Raw genomic sequence first — 17,723 nt, 5'->3', positions numbered from 1 at the left:
AAAGACGAATGAAGCTTTCTGAATAGGGTGAAAAACAAGCAATGAACATTGCTAAAGATTAGGAAAGTAAGGTGATGAAAGAGATTGAGCACCACAGAGTGAATTGTGCAGAAGAACACATTGTGGCAAAGCCAAGAGAATGGCAGAGAACCTATTTTGGCAAAGCCAAGAGACTGGTAAGGAGAAACCAAAGTAAATGTGAATCAGAGCACAGGTGTAGTGACGGAGAAACATGTGCAGGCAACAAAGCCAAAGGTGATCGCTTGCATGACCTGTAATGGGTGGACCGTGTGGTCTAACTGCGCCTCGACCGAGGATACCCTGTCTGAAAAGCCAAGGAAAATGCAGATAATGATTCTTCACTTATGACCTAGTTTGCTGAAGGGAATACAGTTGATGGCAATCTGTGTAAACTATTGAAGAGTCTGAAGGAATTCAAAGTTAACCTGGAACTAGTTTTGAGCATTGAGAGACTGGAACCGATTGGGAGTGGACAAGTTGGAGAAGCTGAGGCCTTGGGGAAGGAAGCCCGGAGGCTCTTCTGGAACTGCGTCGTTTGCTTGGAGAAGAGTAAAACCCGTGACCTTTTGCATTTTGTTGTTGCCTTGGGGGAAGGGGGCCCCGAGCTGTTGTGAACTTGGTGAAGGAGATCTGGAAAGCAGGCCAGGTGCTGGAAGAAGCTCAGAACTTTATTTGGAACAGTACTTCTTTTGTTGTTGATATCCGTACAGAGTGTTTAGATTTAGTTGTAAGGGCAAGTATAGATTTTTGGACACAGACCGACTCTCACGTTGAACATACTGAATTGGACTATCCTTCGTTTCTTTGGGAAGGGAAATACCACCTTGGCATAGGGCCTTACACCATCCTGACATTTAAGTTAATGAATACACTTTGTTTGAACTTAGAATCTGTCTGTCTTGCTTTATGAAGACTTCACCGTAGCCACAGCTCATTGAGGCTGACTCGGCAAAGTGTCAGTCCTCCCTTTTGATACTGAATCTGACATGGAAGTCTTTCACAAAAACTCAACTGAAAGCCATCCTGGTTTGTTCTCCTGTGCCTTCAAGGAGGCAGGTTAGGTAGGGCTAGACGCATGGATTTGTGGCCAACTTGTGTTTATTCCCTGGTATCTGTTGCGCGCATGTCCGTAATGGCTCCCTGCATTGATCCTGGACCGCGCAGGGACGGTTCGATGTGATTACAAAGAATACATCAAAGTGAATGGTGTTTAGGCAAAAACAATAATGGAAAAATATTTACTTTTTTGGGGGTGTGCGCCCACCCAAACCCCCTACCCCGTTTCTCTGTCCTTAAACCAACCCCATTCCCACCCATTTTACCCCTTTACCCCACCCCATATCTATTTTTAAAAATGTCACTGTTTTTTTCTTTGTTTCTCTGTTATAGCATTCTCTGTAATCGTATACTCTATCCCTGGATACCTGCAGGGACATGGCTACTAAGACAGCACAACTCAGTCTGCCCACTTTAAATGGGCATAGTGTCCCAGTAAGCTGGCGTGATTGGGATCCCACAACAGAATATCACAAGTTCCTCTGTTCCTTCCAAGGAAAATGAAATGGTTGTAAAAAGGTGAGGGGAATGATCGAGAAGTAGGCTCCCAGGACAGCCAGGAAAACTGATACGCAATTTGGTGTCATGGTAGGGTCATCAGTGGCTACCAGACAAACTGGTGTTAACCATGCCATCAACCTCCTATTGTGGTACCGGTCACACTCCTCCAGAGGTGGTATAGGTGTATTCTGGGAGGAAAAGGATTCTGCAATGACAAGATGTATTTGGGAGACTTTGAATACAGGTCCGACATGCTAGGTTTCGAGTAACTTTAAACTTACAGTGATGTATTTAAGATACTATCTATCAGAAAAGAGCCTAAATAGCAAGGTCCTAATTTACTCCGACGGGATTGAGCAGGCAAGAATTGGGTTGACGGCCATACTTTATTCATGACCAGGTACACAATAGCTGATTTTGTCAGTTGCAGCTTATTTGGTTTAGCGCACAACCTTTCTACAAATCTAAAGAACTAAATCTGAATCAAATTAATGCACTCGTGCTGCTGTAGGTGCAATATCCTTCCATCAACCATGAACGGTGCAGAATTGTAGTGTAGCCTATACATGGGGGGGTGCTCGTTCCTGAATCTAGATAAATGGGCAGATAGATTAGAGGGTCTTATATGGCAAAGACTGTTGCGACTGTCCGTGGCTACCCCAAGATAAGCGATCTGTGTCGAATTGGGCTTAACATCATGGAGTACATTAATAAAAAGAGGGGTGATGTACTTAAATATAATGTTAGCTGAAATTGGGACAATCTTGGAAATAATAAAGGGGATACAGGAAGGAGACTGTAAAGGTTTGACATGACTCATACTTTAAAGAAATTAGCGGGACGCTGGTATGGGAGGATGAATACATTATGTATGTTTAAAGAATGTTATGATATTTAAGTGAAAAGTTCAAGAAAATGTAACGCATTAAACACTTTTTTTTAAATAGTGTGTTCGAAGGAGGGAGACTTGGCATGAGCGAGGGGAGTAGGAGAATCAGGAAGATGAAACAGACCTACACCACCCCTGCCTGTGAGGCAGGGAGAGTGGGTGAATGTGTAGGCAGGGTCATTAAAGGGCAGCAAGGGTTGCAGAATCGGAGGAAGAGATCCTGGTGTCAGTAAGGGTAATGAGGTCAAGGGCGGGAGAATGGGAAAGGAAACAGTCTGAGATAAAGGAGGTTTTATTACACACACTGCACATTCCAAAGAGCAATAGAAAGCGAGTGTGATGTAGAAGCATATCGACGTTGAGTCTGAGAAATAAAGCAGCACTGGAGGTACATGTGGGAAGAGGAAAGCGTAATCAAAGCCTGTATTAGGTATTTTGAGCAGAGTGTAGTGGATAAAGAAGAGGGAATGGGGTCGAGGAGAAGAGATGATGAGAAGCTTCTGAGCAGAGGAAAGTGCAGAGAGAAGTAGAAAGGAAGAGAGCATGAGAATTGCCTAGTGAGGCTGAGAAGAAGCAATAATGGATGCTTATAGATGGGTAGCAGGCCAATGCAAACCTTCATAGTCAAGAAGCAAGAGAAGAAAGTGGCAAGATTGCACTTTACATCAACACCCTCTGCTGAAGACACCCATGGGCCGGATGCCCATATGGAGCTACTAAACTGTGACTGGGCAAAGCCACCTTAAAATGACCACCGCTTTTGGCTCTGGGACCGTGGCCATGTTCTCAGTGAACAGTCTGCCCCCCCCCACCCTGACCCAATTGATGGTTAGACTGGAGGCAGGTCTGTGGGAATCTGGGAGTAGTGCTGGCTGGGAGGAGTTGTTGTTGCTGGAGGTGGAAAATCCTTTCAAAGATGGTGGTTTTTGTGTGCAAGGTCACCTGATGGAAGGCGGTTGTGAGGCCATAGTGGGGCAAGATGATTAACTTAATATCTCCGCACCTCCTCCAGTGATACCTTCTCCTGAGGACTCCTTGTCACTTTCTCATGTTTTTCACCTCCTCCTGTTACAACCTCCTCCTGATGTGCCTCTTGCAGTCTCACGACCTCTTGATGTCTCTCATCCTCCACTTTCTAAAGACTCTCATGCTGTTTCTCCACCTCATCCCAATATCTTTCCTCTTCCTGCTTCTTTTCTGCTTCCTCACTTCCACCTTGTGATTCTCCTCTGGGTTTCCCTCCTGAGAGGTCTCCTGCTCCAACCACCTTCATTTCTCCTGTTGCTCTCATCACCACCTTTTGGGTATCCTTCCTTCTCTTCCTGATGTCTCTGGCAGTCTCCGTGTTTGTTCCACACTATCCCTCTTCCGCACCATTCGCCTCCGGCTCCACCTTGTCCTGTATTGCCTAACCACCTCCTCTACTTTACCCAGTCACCTCCTCTACTTTCTTTCACTCTTTTCCAAGCCATCCTCCATTTATCTCTTTTCACCAATGTGTTCCTGCACTCAAACTTTTCTCTTTTGCATGTCCACTCCCGTCTGCCAGCTCCACTTTCTATTGCGGTCAGGCCCCTCCTTCTGCACCTCCCATCTACATTGTCCCTCCGGTGTATGGAATAATAATTTAACAAATGCAATTGAAGGCATTTGAGTTTGTGGGAGGTAATTTGCTGCTCTATGGACAGGGCTGATGTTTGGGCCTGAATTCATTTTGGAACTGGTGTTTCCCCACATACTCGGTCAGAGTCATAGAGGTGCCCTCCCTCGCAAGTCTGAGTCCCTGCGTGCACAGTTGTTTCTCCTCGAGTGAGGTTTGTGAATTTCAGCATGGTAGGCCTCCACCCATATTCCTTCTCCATGATGCTTGCTACTTTGCTGCAGTCAATCTTGTTACCCTGCTAAATGAGTCAGTCAGGAGGTCTCCAGATGCCTCAAGAGGACCGAGCTTGTGGTGATACAATGTGGGTGTTAGTCGTGCGCTGAAAAGAGGGCCACCAGTTCACCGCAACACACCGTACATCAGAAGAGTGGCACAGCTGTATGATAAAGTGAGGAGCCATGCCAAGCTTTTTTTGTGTGGAACTGTTAGCCCTCCCCCTTACTGAACGCCAACTAGCTCACCCCTGCCTCTCCACCTGCGTCAGCATTGTGGCTGCTATGGCTGACATTGAGGCTGCCGGCTCCCTCCTTACCTCACAAAGCTTCCCTCTGTTTTCCAAGCCAAAGAGGAAATTCTTAACAGTTAAACGTAAGCTAGTGGGATTGCCCATATCGGGTCAGGTGCACAGCTGCACCAGGACAGACTTGATGTCCTATTAAGATCACGGGCGATGCCTACAGCTTGATCAAGGAGATCAACAATTTCCTGGGAAGCAATTTGGACATTGTGAGGTGCAAAATTGATTGCACCTCAGAGGACAACTTGCCCGCTTATAATGGCGACAGAGGGACCATGGGGAAATGGTATGTAGTGGGGCGGGAAGAGGATTGGATCATATTGTGACCCGCCTGGTCATTTGCAGCCCTCCCTACATGGATTTGCCCAACTGAGGGGTTGGTCGACCTGGGTGAGGGCAACCTAGGGAACCAAGAGCCTCCTGTAGCTGAAGTTGTTTCCTCCCCCACTCCTCCCATGCCCTCAATTCTGATGAGTCTTCAGGAAAACAGGTCCCTAGCGCCTGGCAATGATTACCCCGATACTGCCACAGTGCAAAAGCCCATAACATCCAGCCTGGAGGGTACCAAAGCTGTTAGGCCCCTGACGGCTGCATCAGACCCTACCAAAATAGGGACACAGAGGAGAGAGTCTCCACCTCCTGTGGACCAGTGGCCCATTATCAACAGAGCTAGCCCTCTGTGTTGAAGTGCACCACTTGCAAGCTAACTATTTTAGCACAATAGCCCCACTCTGAACACTCATCGCCCCCGGTCCAGACCATGTTGACGAGATGCTGTCACCAGGATGCAAATGCTCCCTTGTTCTTACTGAATTGGTGGCTCTGAAAAAATTGTCAATGTTTGTGCTGAAAGACCACAGAAGCTTAGGTGGAGGCCGAGGAGGAGGTGCTTGAGGGGGGTGGGTGATACATCAACCTAGTACTTGGGTCATATCCAGGGCTCCCCTGCTCACCACGAAGAAACATATTGCTTTATTGGTAGTTGCAACCCAGCCCAATAAATTGGCATCAACATCAGAGGCCACATAATGCGTCACTTAAAAAGGGGATCCGGAAACGAGCAGGCCTTAACTACCCTGATGCTTATCCCCTGCAGCATAAACATGCACAAATGCCATGGCGGGCTACTTGTGGGGAGGATGTTGGTTGGGGCAGGACTATGCTACGGGATGGAAGGCCGGGTTGTGGGGCTAGCAATACAGAACCTAGAGTGGCTCCAACTGCTGATAGCAATAATGTTCACAGAATCCTAAAAAAAAACAAGGGGAAAGCATGAAAGGTGGCACGGAGGGTGGTCATGTGAGAGGGATATGTAGAGGTGAGTGGTATTCTTGCACAGAGTTCCCAAAAGTCCTGGTGACCAACTGGAATCTAAGGAATCCTTAATTAACTAATGTACTTGCTGGTTCAGAACGGTTTATGTATGTTGCTCCGTAATTGGAGAGGACATCTTAAACTGCAGGCGAATACTCCCGAATGAGGGAAGCACTCTTGACTCCATTGGTTTCAAACTGAGAGAACATAGAATGGACATGGGTATATTGGGAATTGGAAAGGGACGTTGTCAACTGCCGAGCAGTACAATTGAAATCAATGCATCCCCCTTTCACAACAATGCTCCAGGCGTCAGCACCTCCCCTTTTTGGAGCCAATGCAACACCATTGAGGAAAAGATTTGAGGTGGCCACTAATGGGGGTGTTATGGTTGACCGCATATCCACCCAAGTGGATCCTAATTGGTTCATAGGTCGCCGATTACAGGCTGTGCCCAGGGGTTGCAACTACATTAGACATGGCCACATGTCCTGGAGGGATGGTGGACATTTTAGTATATGTTCTTGTATTTAAGAGATGTTATGTTTTTGATGTGTATGTATACTTTGATGGCCTTACAGCCGAATAAAGTTGATGATGAAAATTAAACCATCCGTCCATGTGCCTGTTAAAGGGTGTGGTACACCAGTGGATCCTCCCCACACTGCCTCTGGGTCCTGCATCATATAGCAGATGGCGGTACCTGGCTCCCTTGGTGGCCCCCTACCCTCCAGACTAGTGTGGGCACTGCTTCATACAGTGTGGAATCTCCTTTTCGAAGTTGGACCACCCTCTGTGTTGAAGGTGTTCATTAACAGTTTTTTACTTTTAAGTGTCCGACTTTCAACCTCTGCATCATTTCAAGGCAAAGAGGTTGCAATGTGTGTACCTTATGGCGGTATAAGTAAATCTCCTGTTTTAAGGACTTAAGGGTTGATGACCAGCAACTCACCTGCTTTCCTCGGCAAAGGAACTGTCAAGTTATTTTTAAGCAGACCTCTCTAGATGCAGTATTCTGTGTCCATACCTGCTCTGCTTCCAGGCTCCTGTTCAGGGATCAGGTGGCCGAATTTTTGTTGCAGGGTTATGGCTACGTTGGATATTTTGGACTGCCACCTGGTACATTTTACACACTTGTGCCTAGCACTGTGAAAACGCTGTTCTCCATTTTGTACTTGTGTCAATGTGTGATTGTGGACAGCCCTCCTGAATAAATAGCACTTTGACAGTGCTATCCATTTTTCCAACTGGCTAAAAGATTGAAAGTCTCTGCTACATCCTTTAGATCAGTCAAAGGAAACTTTAATATTTGGTACCCAGGGATTACATCCTGAAAACATCGAGGGGAAGTGCATTTATTTTTAACTCGCTATCCAATACTTCCCCAAATATTCTAGGACTGGAGTTTGTTCATATAATTGCACAAGTCCTGAAATATGTAGGCATGGGCGTTTAGTGGGTTAAAAAAAAATATCAAGTACCCCTCAATGTTATCCTCCGGGAGGATAGCTCAACAGCAACGTGTTTGTCTTGGAAGCAACAGACACGAAGCAACACAGGTTCGATCCCCGGGTCCGCGCTTAGAAACCTTTGGGTATTAAGTGCGTTATAAATAACCTATCATATCATAATGTTTTTTACCCGCAGTGAAATCACGTGTAACCTAATATGGATACCCACAAAGTTAAAAAGGCTATCTGGGAACAAGATTGGTGTAGCACTCGAGTGACCAACATGAAGTAGGTGATGTTTTGTAATGCATGTTTCCTTATGAAAATCCCTTGTATAAGACCAAATCCTACCTTCTGAATTTCCCCAGCCTTAAATGGATCAAGCTGTTTATGAGATTTCGTGTTAACCCCCTGCCCACGTTGGAAGTAGAGGGGCCCCATAACGAGATGGGGATAATTGAGACTCTGCAGCACCTTTTAATGGTTTGTCCGGAAACTTTAAATTGGGCACGAGCACTTTAATGGGCTACTTTGAGAGGGGAGGGTGTTTGATCAAGTACATTTTTGGAATGAGATCTTATATGGAAACCAGGTTTCATTGATATTAGCAACATTTAGATGTATAGGGAAGACCGTAGCTCTTGACATGCAATCTTGATCTTTGTATATCGAATGAACTGTATGGATGTATATATTTTTTTATGTGTAAGGTTTTCTGTAAACCAAATGCACAATAAATAGAACTTTGTATTTATGCTTCATTAGCAACCGTGCAATGTTGCATCCTTTCGTTTTGGTCATTCACTTTAGCAAAGTAGTTTTTGGAAAATGAATGTAGTGAAATCTCCAGTTAACACCAACCAAGCGTCCACAAAAATAAAAAATGATTTCATGATCTATCCATTTACAAGACACTACAGATAGTTTTACTGCTTATTGACGTTTATTTCAGGCTGTGACCAATGTATTGTCAAGAAACCAAGGCATATTTTATTTTAAATATGTTGAACAACTAACAGTGTGTCAGAGTTTGCAAAAGGTGACGGACCATTTAATTTCTCAACAGATTATGGGCATCAGTGAATTGGGTATAATTTTACATCTTGGCACTCAATGTTCTTCTGGCGGGTTCTTGTTTGAGCCGTCTGGACACTACTATTTACCCTACTCTAAATTATCAAATTGAGATTGTGTTGTTATTGTGCGAAAATAACATTTGTTAAAGTTTTTTTCATTTTTTTAATTTTGTACAGGACGATCACACGAAGATGAGGATAACTCTGATTCATCTGTAGAAACCCCTGCCAGGTCAAAGTATCGGCCAGACACTACTGCACTCGATACAGGGGTTCTCTATGGTGTTGCAAGCATGGATACCCAAGGGTATGACTCGAAATCTGAGAGAATAGCGAGATACAAAGCAGAAAGGAGACGCCAACTTGCAGAAAAGTATGGGGTGGCTTTGGATGCAGAGGTAGATTCGGAATATTTACCCCGGTATGCAAGAGCGAGGAACGATGGCGATCCAACGGAGAGAAGATGCATAAAGGCCGACCAGGACGAGAGCCAGGATTTGTACTCCTCCCGTACAACGGACCGCAATGAGCGGGACTTTCAAGAGCATTACAGTTCATCAAATAGAGAGGCGCTCCAGAATTTGGAGAACAGTAAAAGAGTGCATGAGTTCAGTGCCATTGGACAGGCCCATAGCTTTGTATCGTCGCCTGATCCTTCCTCCTCCTTCTCCTCAACAGCACGAGATTCTTCGCTCTGTGAGTTGCCGAGATCTCCAAAGCAACCTCGCAGGGCTTCGCTTAGCTCCCTAAAGCAGCTGTCTTCCCCAGGTGCCTCACACTTGGAGCAGAATGTACACAATGAAGCAAGGCATGGGTAAGCGGCTCTCGTTTCTTTCTATTTTGCCTTACTATGTTCACTGCCAGATTTCATAACTGTCTCGGCGTGCTGTGTGATGTCGTAATCCCTTTAAGTAACCTCACGCAGCTGCTCCTCTTGAAGTGAATTTTGTGGGCATGCATGAGCATGATTGCTTAGCACAAGATTCGTTTTCAATTGCTTGGCAGGATTGCACGTACAAGCGAAGTCCTTTCTTGAATAACTGTGCCTTGTGTTTAAAGTGCAGGTGATTGCACTCGCTCCTTCAAGTGATTTATGTGAAGGCTTGTTTGGTTTGGAACGACGTCTCCTCAAATCTCCTTTTTATGAAGAAGGAAATTAATTTCTCGCTTTCTCTTACTTTTCTCATGTGAGATGTGTAGGCGACTTCCTTTCTAGAGGGGATTGCAGTGTTTTACAATTTGCAGCTAATCTGTGCCCCTTCAGTGTGTGCTGCGAAAACGGGCTGCACTTGAAAGCGACCTCCATTATAAAATATTGCTCCTGCTCTTCCTCTGTTCTTGGAATTGGTATGTTTGAGGCACCGGGGAGGTGCCAATTACCACTACAGCCATTGCCGGACGCCACCACCCTACACTTGGGAAGACCTCATGCCTCTGTTCTTCAAAGAACATCTTGCTGGTTGCTTCACTCAACCCTCATCTATCCCAGTCCCACTGCTTCTCCTGCACCCTTCTTGGAGGCCCCCCCTCCCTCGTGTGCTTCCCCATGTACTGCGCTTAGCAAGGTGTATGCATTATGAATCGCATATGCACATACATTGCTGTGGGCCGGTTTGCAGAGTGGCACCTCTGCCATCTGTCAAAGCTGCAGAGTTCTCCCCTTGATGGTTCTGCCTTTTTATGCGATTTTTCCTAACATGTTAATGGAAATGTTGACTGCAAGTGGAATGCTTCAACTTCGACCTTGTAGGTGCCTGCCTTGCAAACAGTACTGGAATTATTAATATTGAAAGAAGCTCTTGGAGAGCTCAACGCTAGTTCTCAAATAGGGAGGAGCCAAGAGGGCACACCAAATATAGACCATAGAAGGAGCAAAAATAATAAACGTGTGGGCCTACTAATCGTTTACTCGTGTTTTTTTAATGGAAAATAACTTTGAATAAGTAATCTAGAGAAAAACCTGCAGAATTGGATTTGTATAGTATTCTACTTGGTTTTGTATTTTCACAAACACCAAATGATGATGATGATGCAAACATCAAAACCATGATTTGAATATAATTCATTAGTCTCACAAATCCATGGCATCTTTTGCCGGCTAGCCACGCCCCTGCCCGGCACGCATTCCAACCTGGAAGCTGGCAGAATCTCCGTGCCACCATTCTGTCGCCCTCCTACCTACATCTCTTGGTTTCCAGCTGGCCGATGCTTCTTCTGATGGTGCGCTGGCCGCCAGTGATGGTCACAATCCCAGCTATGGTGTGAAAAACCAGTAACTCGGTCTGGCGCTGATGAAGATGGTGGAAGAGATTAAAGGATCTATTTGAATCGTGTTTTAGTTCCCCATCCTTTATTCCCTTGAAAACGTGTTGGTGTTGTCTGCGTTAGGCAGATTTGTTGTTCAGCTGCTGAATTTGAAGCTGCTGGTGGTATGTGCCCGTCTGTTTACAGGGATATTGGGTAAGTTGATGCTGGCGGCTGCTATTGGTTTCAGGAATGTGTATGTTTAAATAAGTTAGGCTGGGATGTGTGAGACGAATTAACTGTATGTAGATCCTTGTTTTCAATTGTGGTGTTTGAGTAACACTGTACAAATCATTTTTTTCATGTTTTTTTCCTATATTGCTCGTTTTATTAAATTAACTTTTCATGAACAACTATTGGGCCTGATTGACAGAGCGGGTTTCAATAGGTTTGCCCCATCATAAAACGTTTCTGTGAATAAGCCCCCAAGTCATGTTTGTGCTTTGGTGGAAAAATGTGCACGGGCTCCATAGGGTTCTCGCCTCACACTATAAATGTGCTTGTCTTTTTTCCCGAGCCTTTCGGCCGTGTCCCGTTCCAGTGTCCGTCTCAGACTCTTAGTGCGTTGCCCGAAGTATCAGCCCATGATTCTAGTAGGGGCCATTTTTTGTTGACAAAAATGGACCACTTTTTGGATCCGAGTGGGCCAGTTTCATAAGTTACTACACTTTTTTTAACCAAGGTTACTCGGCAAATATGTTAAACCAAAAAAACACCCACTTGGATAGCAATTGGTCTGTTCGGGATAGTGGTGTGTGATTGTAGGCCACTTTTTCTTGTGCTCCTATCCACTCCCCCAGGCCTGTGACTGCTCGATTTGGCCAATGGTGTGGCTTGATTTGTGTTCCTCGCCTAATTGACTACATGTGTTTTAATAAACGTGGAAGTGCTGTTTAATATGCCATCTTTCCGTCGCCTGCCTCCTTCGCTCCGACACTGGAATACATGCTAGTCCCTCTTCTGTCACATGATCAGGAAAGGGGCAGCATGAACGCCCGCCTCTGAATCCACTTCTTACCAAGACCTTTCCGATGCCCCCAGCAGAGGTGAGTCCAGTGCCAAGAGGCCACAGTCGCCCTGTGGTGCTGAAAGGGAAGCAAGAGTTACACGTGTGGCATGTTTGGTGTTGACTGGTCGCTTAGTGGGGTGGATGGGGGATCTGTAGGAGAATCGTGGAGGGAGAGGCGGGGCACAAAACTCGGAGCCTCTGAACGTTTATGAAAAAGAAAAAAAATGAAAGGTGATGCAGAAACAAAGTAGTTCAAGAAACACAAGTTCCCTCGAAAATGGAAGGGGGCTACATTGTAGCTGCACAAAGCTACAGAAGTGGCCAATCGGCGCTATGCACGGCTCTACGCGGTAACACGGGTCACTGCGGTACACAGTACAATTCAGTGTACCGGGGCAGTGGTGCAGAAGTGGGGGAGGGCTCCGGAAAGTGACTCAGGGGAAAAGGGGGCCTTAGTATGAGATTATACTGTGATGTTGAGCTAAAAAGTGGGGAATGAGCAGTAGTTGACCACAAGGGATAAACGTCAACAGAAGGGTGCACTTGCTCGGAGGGAGAGCCTGGGCAGAGAAAGGATCACTCTGTTAAGCTGAAAATACATGATGTTGTGTAAGGAACGTGCTTATTGCAAGGAAACGAAGGACACAATGCTCAGGTTTTCAAAGCAAAGTACACTTTTGCAATTGCCTGCTTTAAAATCGGGCGGCAAAGTGTAGGCAATGCAATGCAGTGTTGTAAAGCCTCTGCCAATGTGGCTAGTAGACATGCGGAAGTGCCCTGATGTGCAGAAAGGGCGCATTCCTGTTTTGACACATTGATAATCAGATAAGGCATAGCTCTCAACCATTTGTGTTGCAAAGGCGGGTGAAATCACCCGATTTTGTTTTTGGCGGGTGAGACGCCCATTGAAATGAATATGGGAGTGCTGGAGGCTTGGCGGGTGAGTCAGCCTTTTACAAGGCGGGTGACACCCGCCAAAAGCGTGTGAGTTGAGAGCTATGGATAAGGACTAAACAGGGCGTCCCGCCCCAGCATGCGCCTCGGCTGCAGCACTGGTTCCAGGGCCCCAGAGAATGTTTTTCTTTCTCCCTAGCACGGGTTCAGCTGCACTGGCATGTTTGAGGCGCTGCACAAGCCTCCAGGGCAGGGAAGCTGCTCCTGCCATTCTGACGCCAGCCATGCATAATAATAATCATTTCGCATTTATATAGCGCTACGAACCCTCAGGTATCTGAGCGCTGCTCATTATTACCCACGGTGTGTGGTGCTCATTTATCGACAACGGAAGGATGAAAGGCTGAGTTTGGCCCCGCCGGGATTCGAACCTACGTTAGCAAGCTATACTCGCTGTGCGGCGGGAATGTGACGCTTGCCTTGAAAGCACGCCGTATGCACGTGCTTCCGCTGCAGCGCGTATTGGAGGGAGGCATGTGATTGTGTGGGTTTAACGTCACCTGAATGAAAGCCCTACGCCCCCCCCCTCCAACCCCGCCTTACCCCACTTGCCAAAAAAAGCCAATAAGTTAGGTGTGATGCGTTTGGGTCGTTTGTGGATTACGTATGATGCCGATGCTGTACTCTGGGTTGAGGCTGTGAAGGCATTACTTGATGTACTCCATATTCGTGTTAGACGTGTGGGTGGATCCGGTCTCTTCTGCCTAACGGGGTATCTTTGTGCACACCCGACTAGAAATTGGAAGCACTTCGAATCCGCGTAAAAGCGGCCTATCTGTTGGATGAGCAACAGATGATACACAATGGTCCCCATTCCATGTGACCATGCTGCCGTGCCTTTGTGGCAACCCACGCTTTGGACCTGGTGTCATTGTTTTTGTTTGGATATGTTCAGTGCAGGGACGTCATTTCACCAAAATGCCAGGGGTAGCGGAAGTGACATTACACGACCCTTGATCCCCCTGATGACGTCACAGGAAGTGACCCCACCCCAAAGTGATATCGTGGGAATCGATGTTGACAAAACGGGAAGTGGCATCACATAGCATTGTACACTACGAAAAATATGGTTTCATACAAGAATGGATCGCCATATGTATCGTTCAGATCAGTGTGTATGGGCCCATATTCCCAAATGACTGTGAATGCAAGCAGACGTCCATGACCAAATTATTGTTTTATTATATAGCACTTAAGCTTAAGTGCTTTCTATATGAAAAATATACACCCGATATGACACAACCTGTGTTGGTACTCATTTATCGTCCTCGGAAGGATGAAAGGCTGAGTTGAGGCGTTTAAGAACAGACTAAATCAGTGACTCAACCTCTGAAGTGTGCCTGAAATAAACCTTTAATGAGTCTATTAATTATTGTATAGAATGCCAGAAAGACACATTTGGTATTCCTATTCTTGCTTATTTATGAAAGTGTTAGACTTGTGGCACTCCTGTTCTTTTTTTTTTTTAAATTTTTTTTTTTTTTGTATTTTTTTTTTTTTGAGGGGCCTGAACAAGAAAGCCAGCCACTCCAGAAGTAAAGAGCCATATATATATATATATATTTCTGAGGCTTGTGGAATCTGCTTAGATCACATGCTGTGCATAGGCCGACATCTAGTGGAAGCTGCGGAGTATTAGTTTGTTTTTCGAAACTCGAAAATGGGCGTCGACACAGGGCGTGCCAGATATATATATATAATTCTCCACAGTTGCGACCCCTTATATATGTATATATGTCCATAGTTGCAACCCCTAAATGACGTCCCTGGTTCAGTTCAGGAAATGGGCCAGAACAAGACGGAGCAGCGCTCCGGCAAAACATTTCTTGCCGGAGTCCCGCTCTGTCCTCCCAGACCCAGGGGGCCGCAGAGACGATGCTCGCAGATCCCGGAGTAGACTGCTTTCAGAATACTTGGCATTCGTCGTGTCTCCTGAAAGCAGGCTGCTCCCACTGCACAGCCCATTGTTATTCTGTGCTTCACTGTTAGGCAGAATCCTGTGCACTGCCCTTAGGGACCACTATACACAATTAAGACTACAAGTGGTAATACAAGTTCACCTTTGGTACAAGCCTGTACTACTATGTTAAAGTGGTAGCAGTAGCTGAGCAGCCAGGCTTATCTCAAGAGTATATGAGCAGTAGCAGAGATTACACAAAGGGACCACAATTACTGGGACTCAAGCAAACACTGACTGACGCAAGGTTTCAGGCAAAAAATATAAGTACATTTATTTTTAAACCATTTGTTATAAACACCACACTTCTATTAATTCAAAACCACACGTAAAATACACTACAACCAACCAGTTCACTTGGTACAGTATAACTCAGAGTAAGTACCCTATGCTTTAATGGACTGGCGTTGTGAAACAAAAGACGTTACTGGGAATACATATGTGATCACTTTTTGACCGTAATGACAGTTCGGTCTTACTAAAGAAATGCGTATCCGAGCCTGGAAAACTTAGAAATAAAACCGCAGCTTTAAAAACGTTGTATTTGTTTGCGGTCGCTTTTGAAGCAACCGCAAACATATATATGACGCGGTTGTGTTTGAAAACGCTGCGGTTTTTCTTTCCGAGTTTCTCAGGCTCCTCTGAGCCAGAGGAGCCTTTGAAACTTGGAAAGAAAAACCGCAGCGTTTTCAAACACAACGTTGTATTTGTTTGCGGTCGTTTCAAAAGCGACCGCAAACATAAATACGTTTTTAAAGCTGCGGTTTTATTTCTAAGTTTTCCGGGCTCCTCCAGCCCGGAAAACTTAGAAAAAAAAACGCAGATAGTGCTTATTTTGTTTTTTAAAATAAATAGCACTTACCGAGATTCAGCTGCAGCTTTCCTGCTCTGGTCTCCGGTCCCCGTCCTCTACGTACAGCACCAATGAAGGAAAAGCCACCCAGCGGTAGCTTTTGTTTACTACAGCTGGCTGGCTTTTCCTTCATGAGTGCCGCAAAAGCCAGCACAGGCGGGCATCCATTTCACAAAATGGATGCGGCCATGTGCTTGCTTTTGCGAATTTTGAGCTTGAATAGCTCAAAATTTTACATAGGAAGTTTAAAAAAAAAAAGTGCTAGTATTTTTTTTTTAATGTTGCCTATCTATTTTTTAAATAAAAATGTTTTACTGGACTATCCTTTTAAATCAATAAGAGCAGTTTCGGTCCCATGTTGGGGACGAAGACCTAATTGTCTGGAAACCAGAAGGTGGTGGTGTTCCAGGTATTTATGTATTTGGACGTAGGTAATCTTGTCCAGGATTTTGAGGAGGAATGGTACGGTCGTTATTGGTCTGTAATTTGTGGGTGTGGTTGGGTCAAGTGTGGATTTTTTTGTAGTTGGAGTACCCAGGGTTGTTTTTAAATTAGTGGGGATAGAATCCGTAGAGAAGGAGGCATTAATTAGCTTTGTGATGAACGGAGAGAGGTCACGGGCTGCATCTTTGATAAGCTGAGCCGGGCATAGACCGCCTTGACAGTTGGAAGGTTTCAATGACAGGATAATTTTTTCTACTTCAAGTGTGGTAACTTTGGAGAATTAGAAGCGGGTCATTTCCTAAAGGGTGTGTTTCTCTGGTAGATTGGAGGGGGCGGATTGTTTATGGAGGTTTTTTTGCAAGAGATTTTGTTTTGTAAGGTATCAATCTTATTCGCAAGGGCGTTTTGAATTTCTGTGCACCAAATTTTATCCTTAGTACATGTAACTTGTGGTACTATGGGAGTTTCTACTTTAAGGATAGAGAATAATTCCTTCATGTTTGATTTCGCTTGGGAGATGCGGGCGTCAAAGGAAGTTCGTTTAGCCAGGTGGATTTCTTTTTTGTAGAGGGTGGCTAGTTTGGAGAGTTTAAGTTTATTCGCTGCTCAAGGGAATTTATTCCAGGTGGCCTCACAATTTCTTTTTTGCTGTCTTAAGTTTTTGAGGAATGGTGTGTACCATTTGTTTAGATGCAGTTTGGGTTTGCTTGGTCTCAGTTTAAGGGGGGCAATTTGGTCCAATGCGGTAGCCATAGTTTTGTTGTATTCTTTGACCAGAGTCTCTGGATCCAAGTTATCAGGGAATGAGTTAAGTGTTGGGAGTAGGTTAGGGACGAGTCTCTCGACTGTGATACTCTTCTTGTTTCTTGTAAGTATGGGCGGTGCCCTAATGATCGGCGGGGGTGGGGGTCGGATGGTAGAGAGCATGAACGATACCAGGTAGTGGGCGCTCCAAGCTAGGGGAGCGATATTGGTGATGTCAGCTAGACAGTTATGGTCGGCCACCCAGTCAAGAAGTCTGCCTTTGGCATGAGTAGGTGCCATGCTTCTTTGTACAAAGCCTAGTTTGGTAAGGGTATTGACTATGGTGCTAGCGGTTTGGTCTTCCGGGTCATTGTAACCCATGTTACTCTCCTAAGGTGAGTACTTGGGTGGTATTTTTAAGGTTGCTGGATAAAATAGAGTTGACATCCTCATCAAAGGTACCTATTGGGCCTGATGGGCGATAGATCAGGTGGATGTTGAGCGTTTGGGCATTAGTAAGAGGGACTTTGACTGTGAGTAATTTACAGGAGAGTGTGTTACTGCACTGAAGGTGCTGTGTAACACACAAGAAGGGGGCTACTGAAGTGGTGTACTCCAGAGTCCACAATCCCAAAAACAGATGAAATACACTTGGTAAAACACAGGTAAGACTGAGAAACAGAGGTACACTCTTACCAAGTGAAAAAAAATAAACTCCAGAAATCCAGCATAGCTGCTGGGGGACTCGCTAGGTAAGGGAAATTGGCCATTGAATGAGAATTCTCCCTAACACTCGCAAGCAGACTGCTTTCTTCTCGTTATGACGAGCGTTCAGAACATGAGTTCAGCACACACAGAAACTGCCGAATCCTTGCATACAGTTTTGCAGCTGTTAAAACTAGTATATATGTCGTGCATTTTACAGACCTCTTTATCAGGGTGAATATTGTGACCAATCAAAACAGAATAT

The 17,723-nt window shown here is 45.3% G+C and overlaps 1 protein-coding gene across 5 annotated transcripts in view; it reads left to right on the top strand.

Annotated features, from left to right (window-relative positions):
* Positions 1-17,723, top strand: part of SVIL (supervillin) — a 950,451-nt gene that overhangs the window by 245,864 nt on the left and 686,864 nt on the right. For all 5 annotated transcript variants that reach the window (XM_069648084.1, XM_069648081.1, XM_069648082.1 and 2 more), the window contains one exon: positions 8,666-9,302. In XM_069648084.1, the coding sequence (XP_069504185.1) occupies positions 8,666-9,302 (637 nt within the window). The remainder of the gene's footprint in view (positions 1-8,665; positions 9,303-17,723) is intronic.

Source organism: Ambystoma mexicanum, chromosome 2q (assembly GCF_040938575.1).
Source record: "Ambystoma mexicanum isolate Mex_15411 chromosome 2q, UKY_AmexF1_1, whole genome shotgun sequence".
NCBI classification, from domain to species: Eukaryota; Metazoa; Chordata; class Amphibia; order Caudata; family Ambystomatidae; genus Ambystoma; species Ambystoma mexicanum.
The sequence above is the reverse complement of the archived record's forward strand: the minus strand, read 5'-3'. Positions and strand labels throughout refer to the sequence as shown.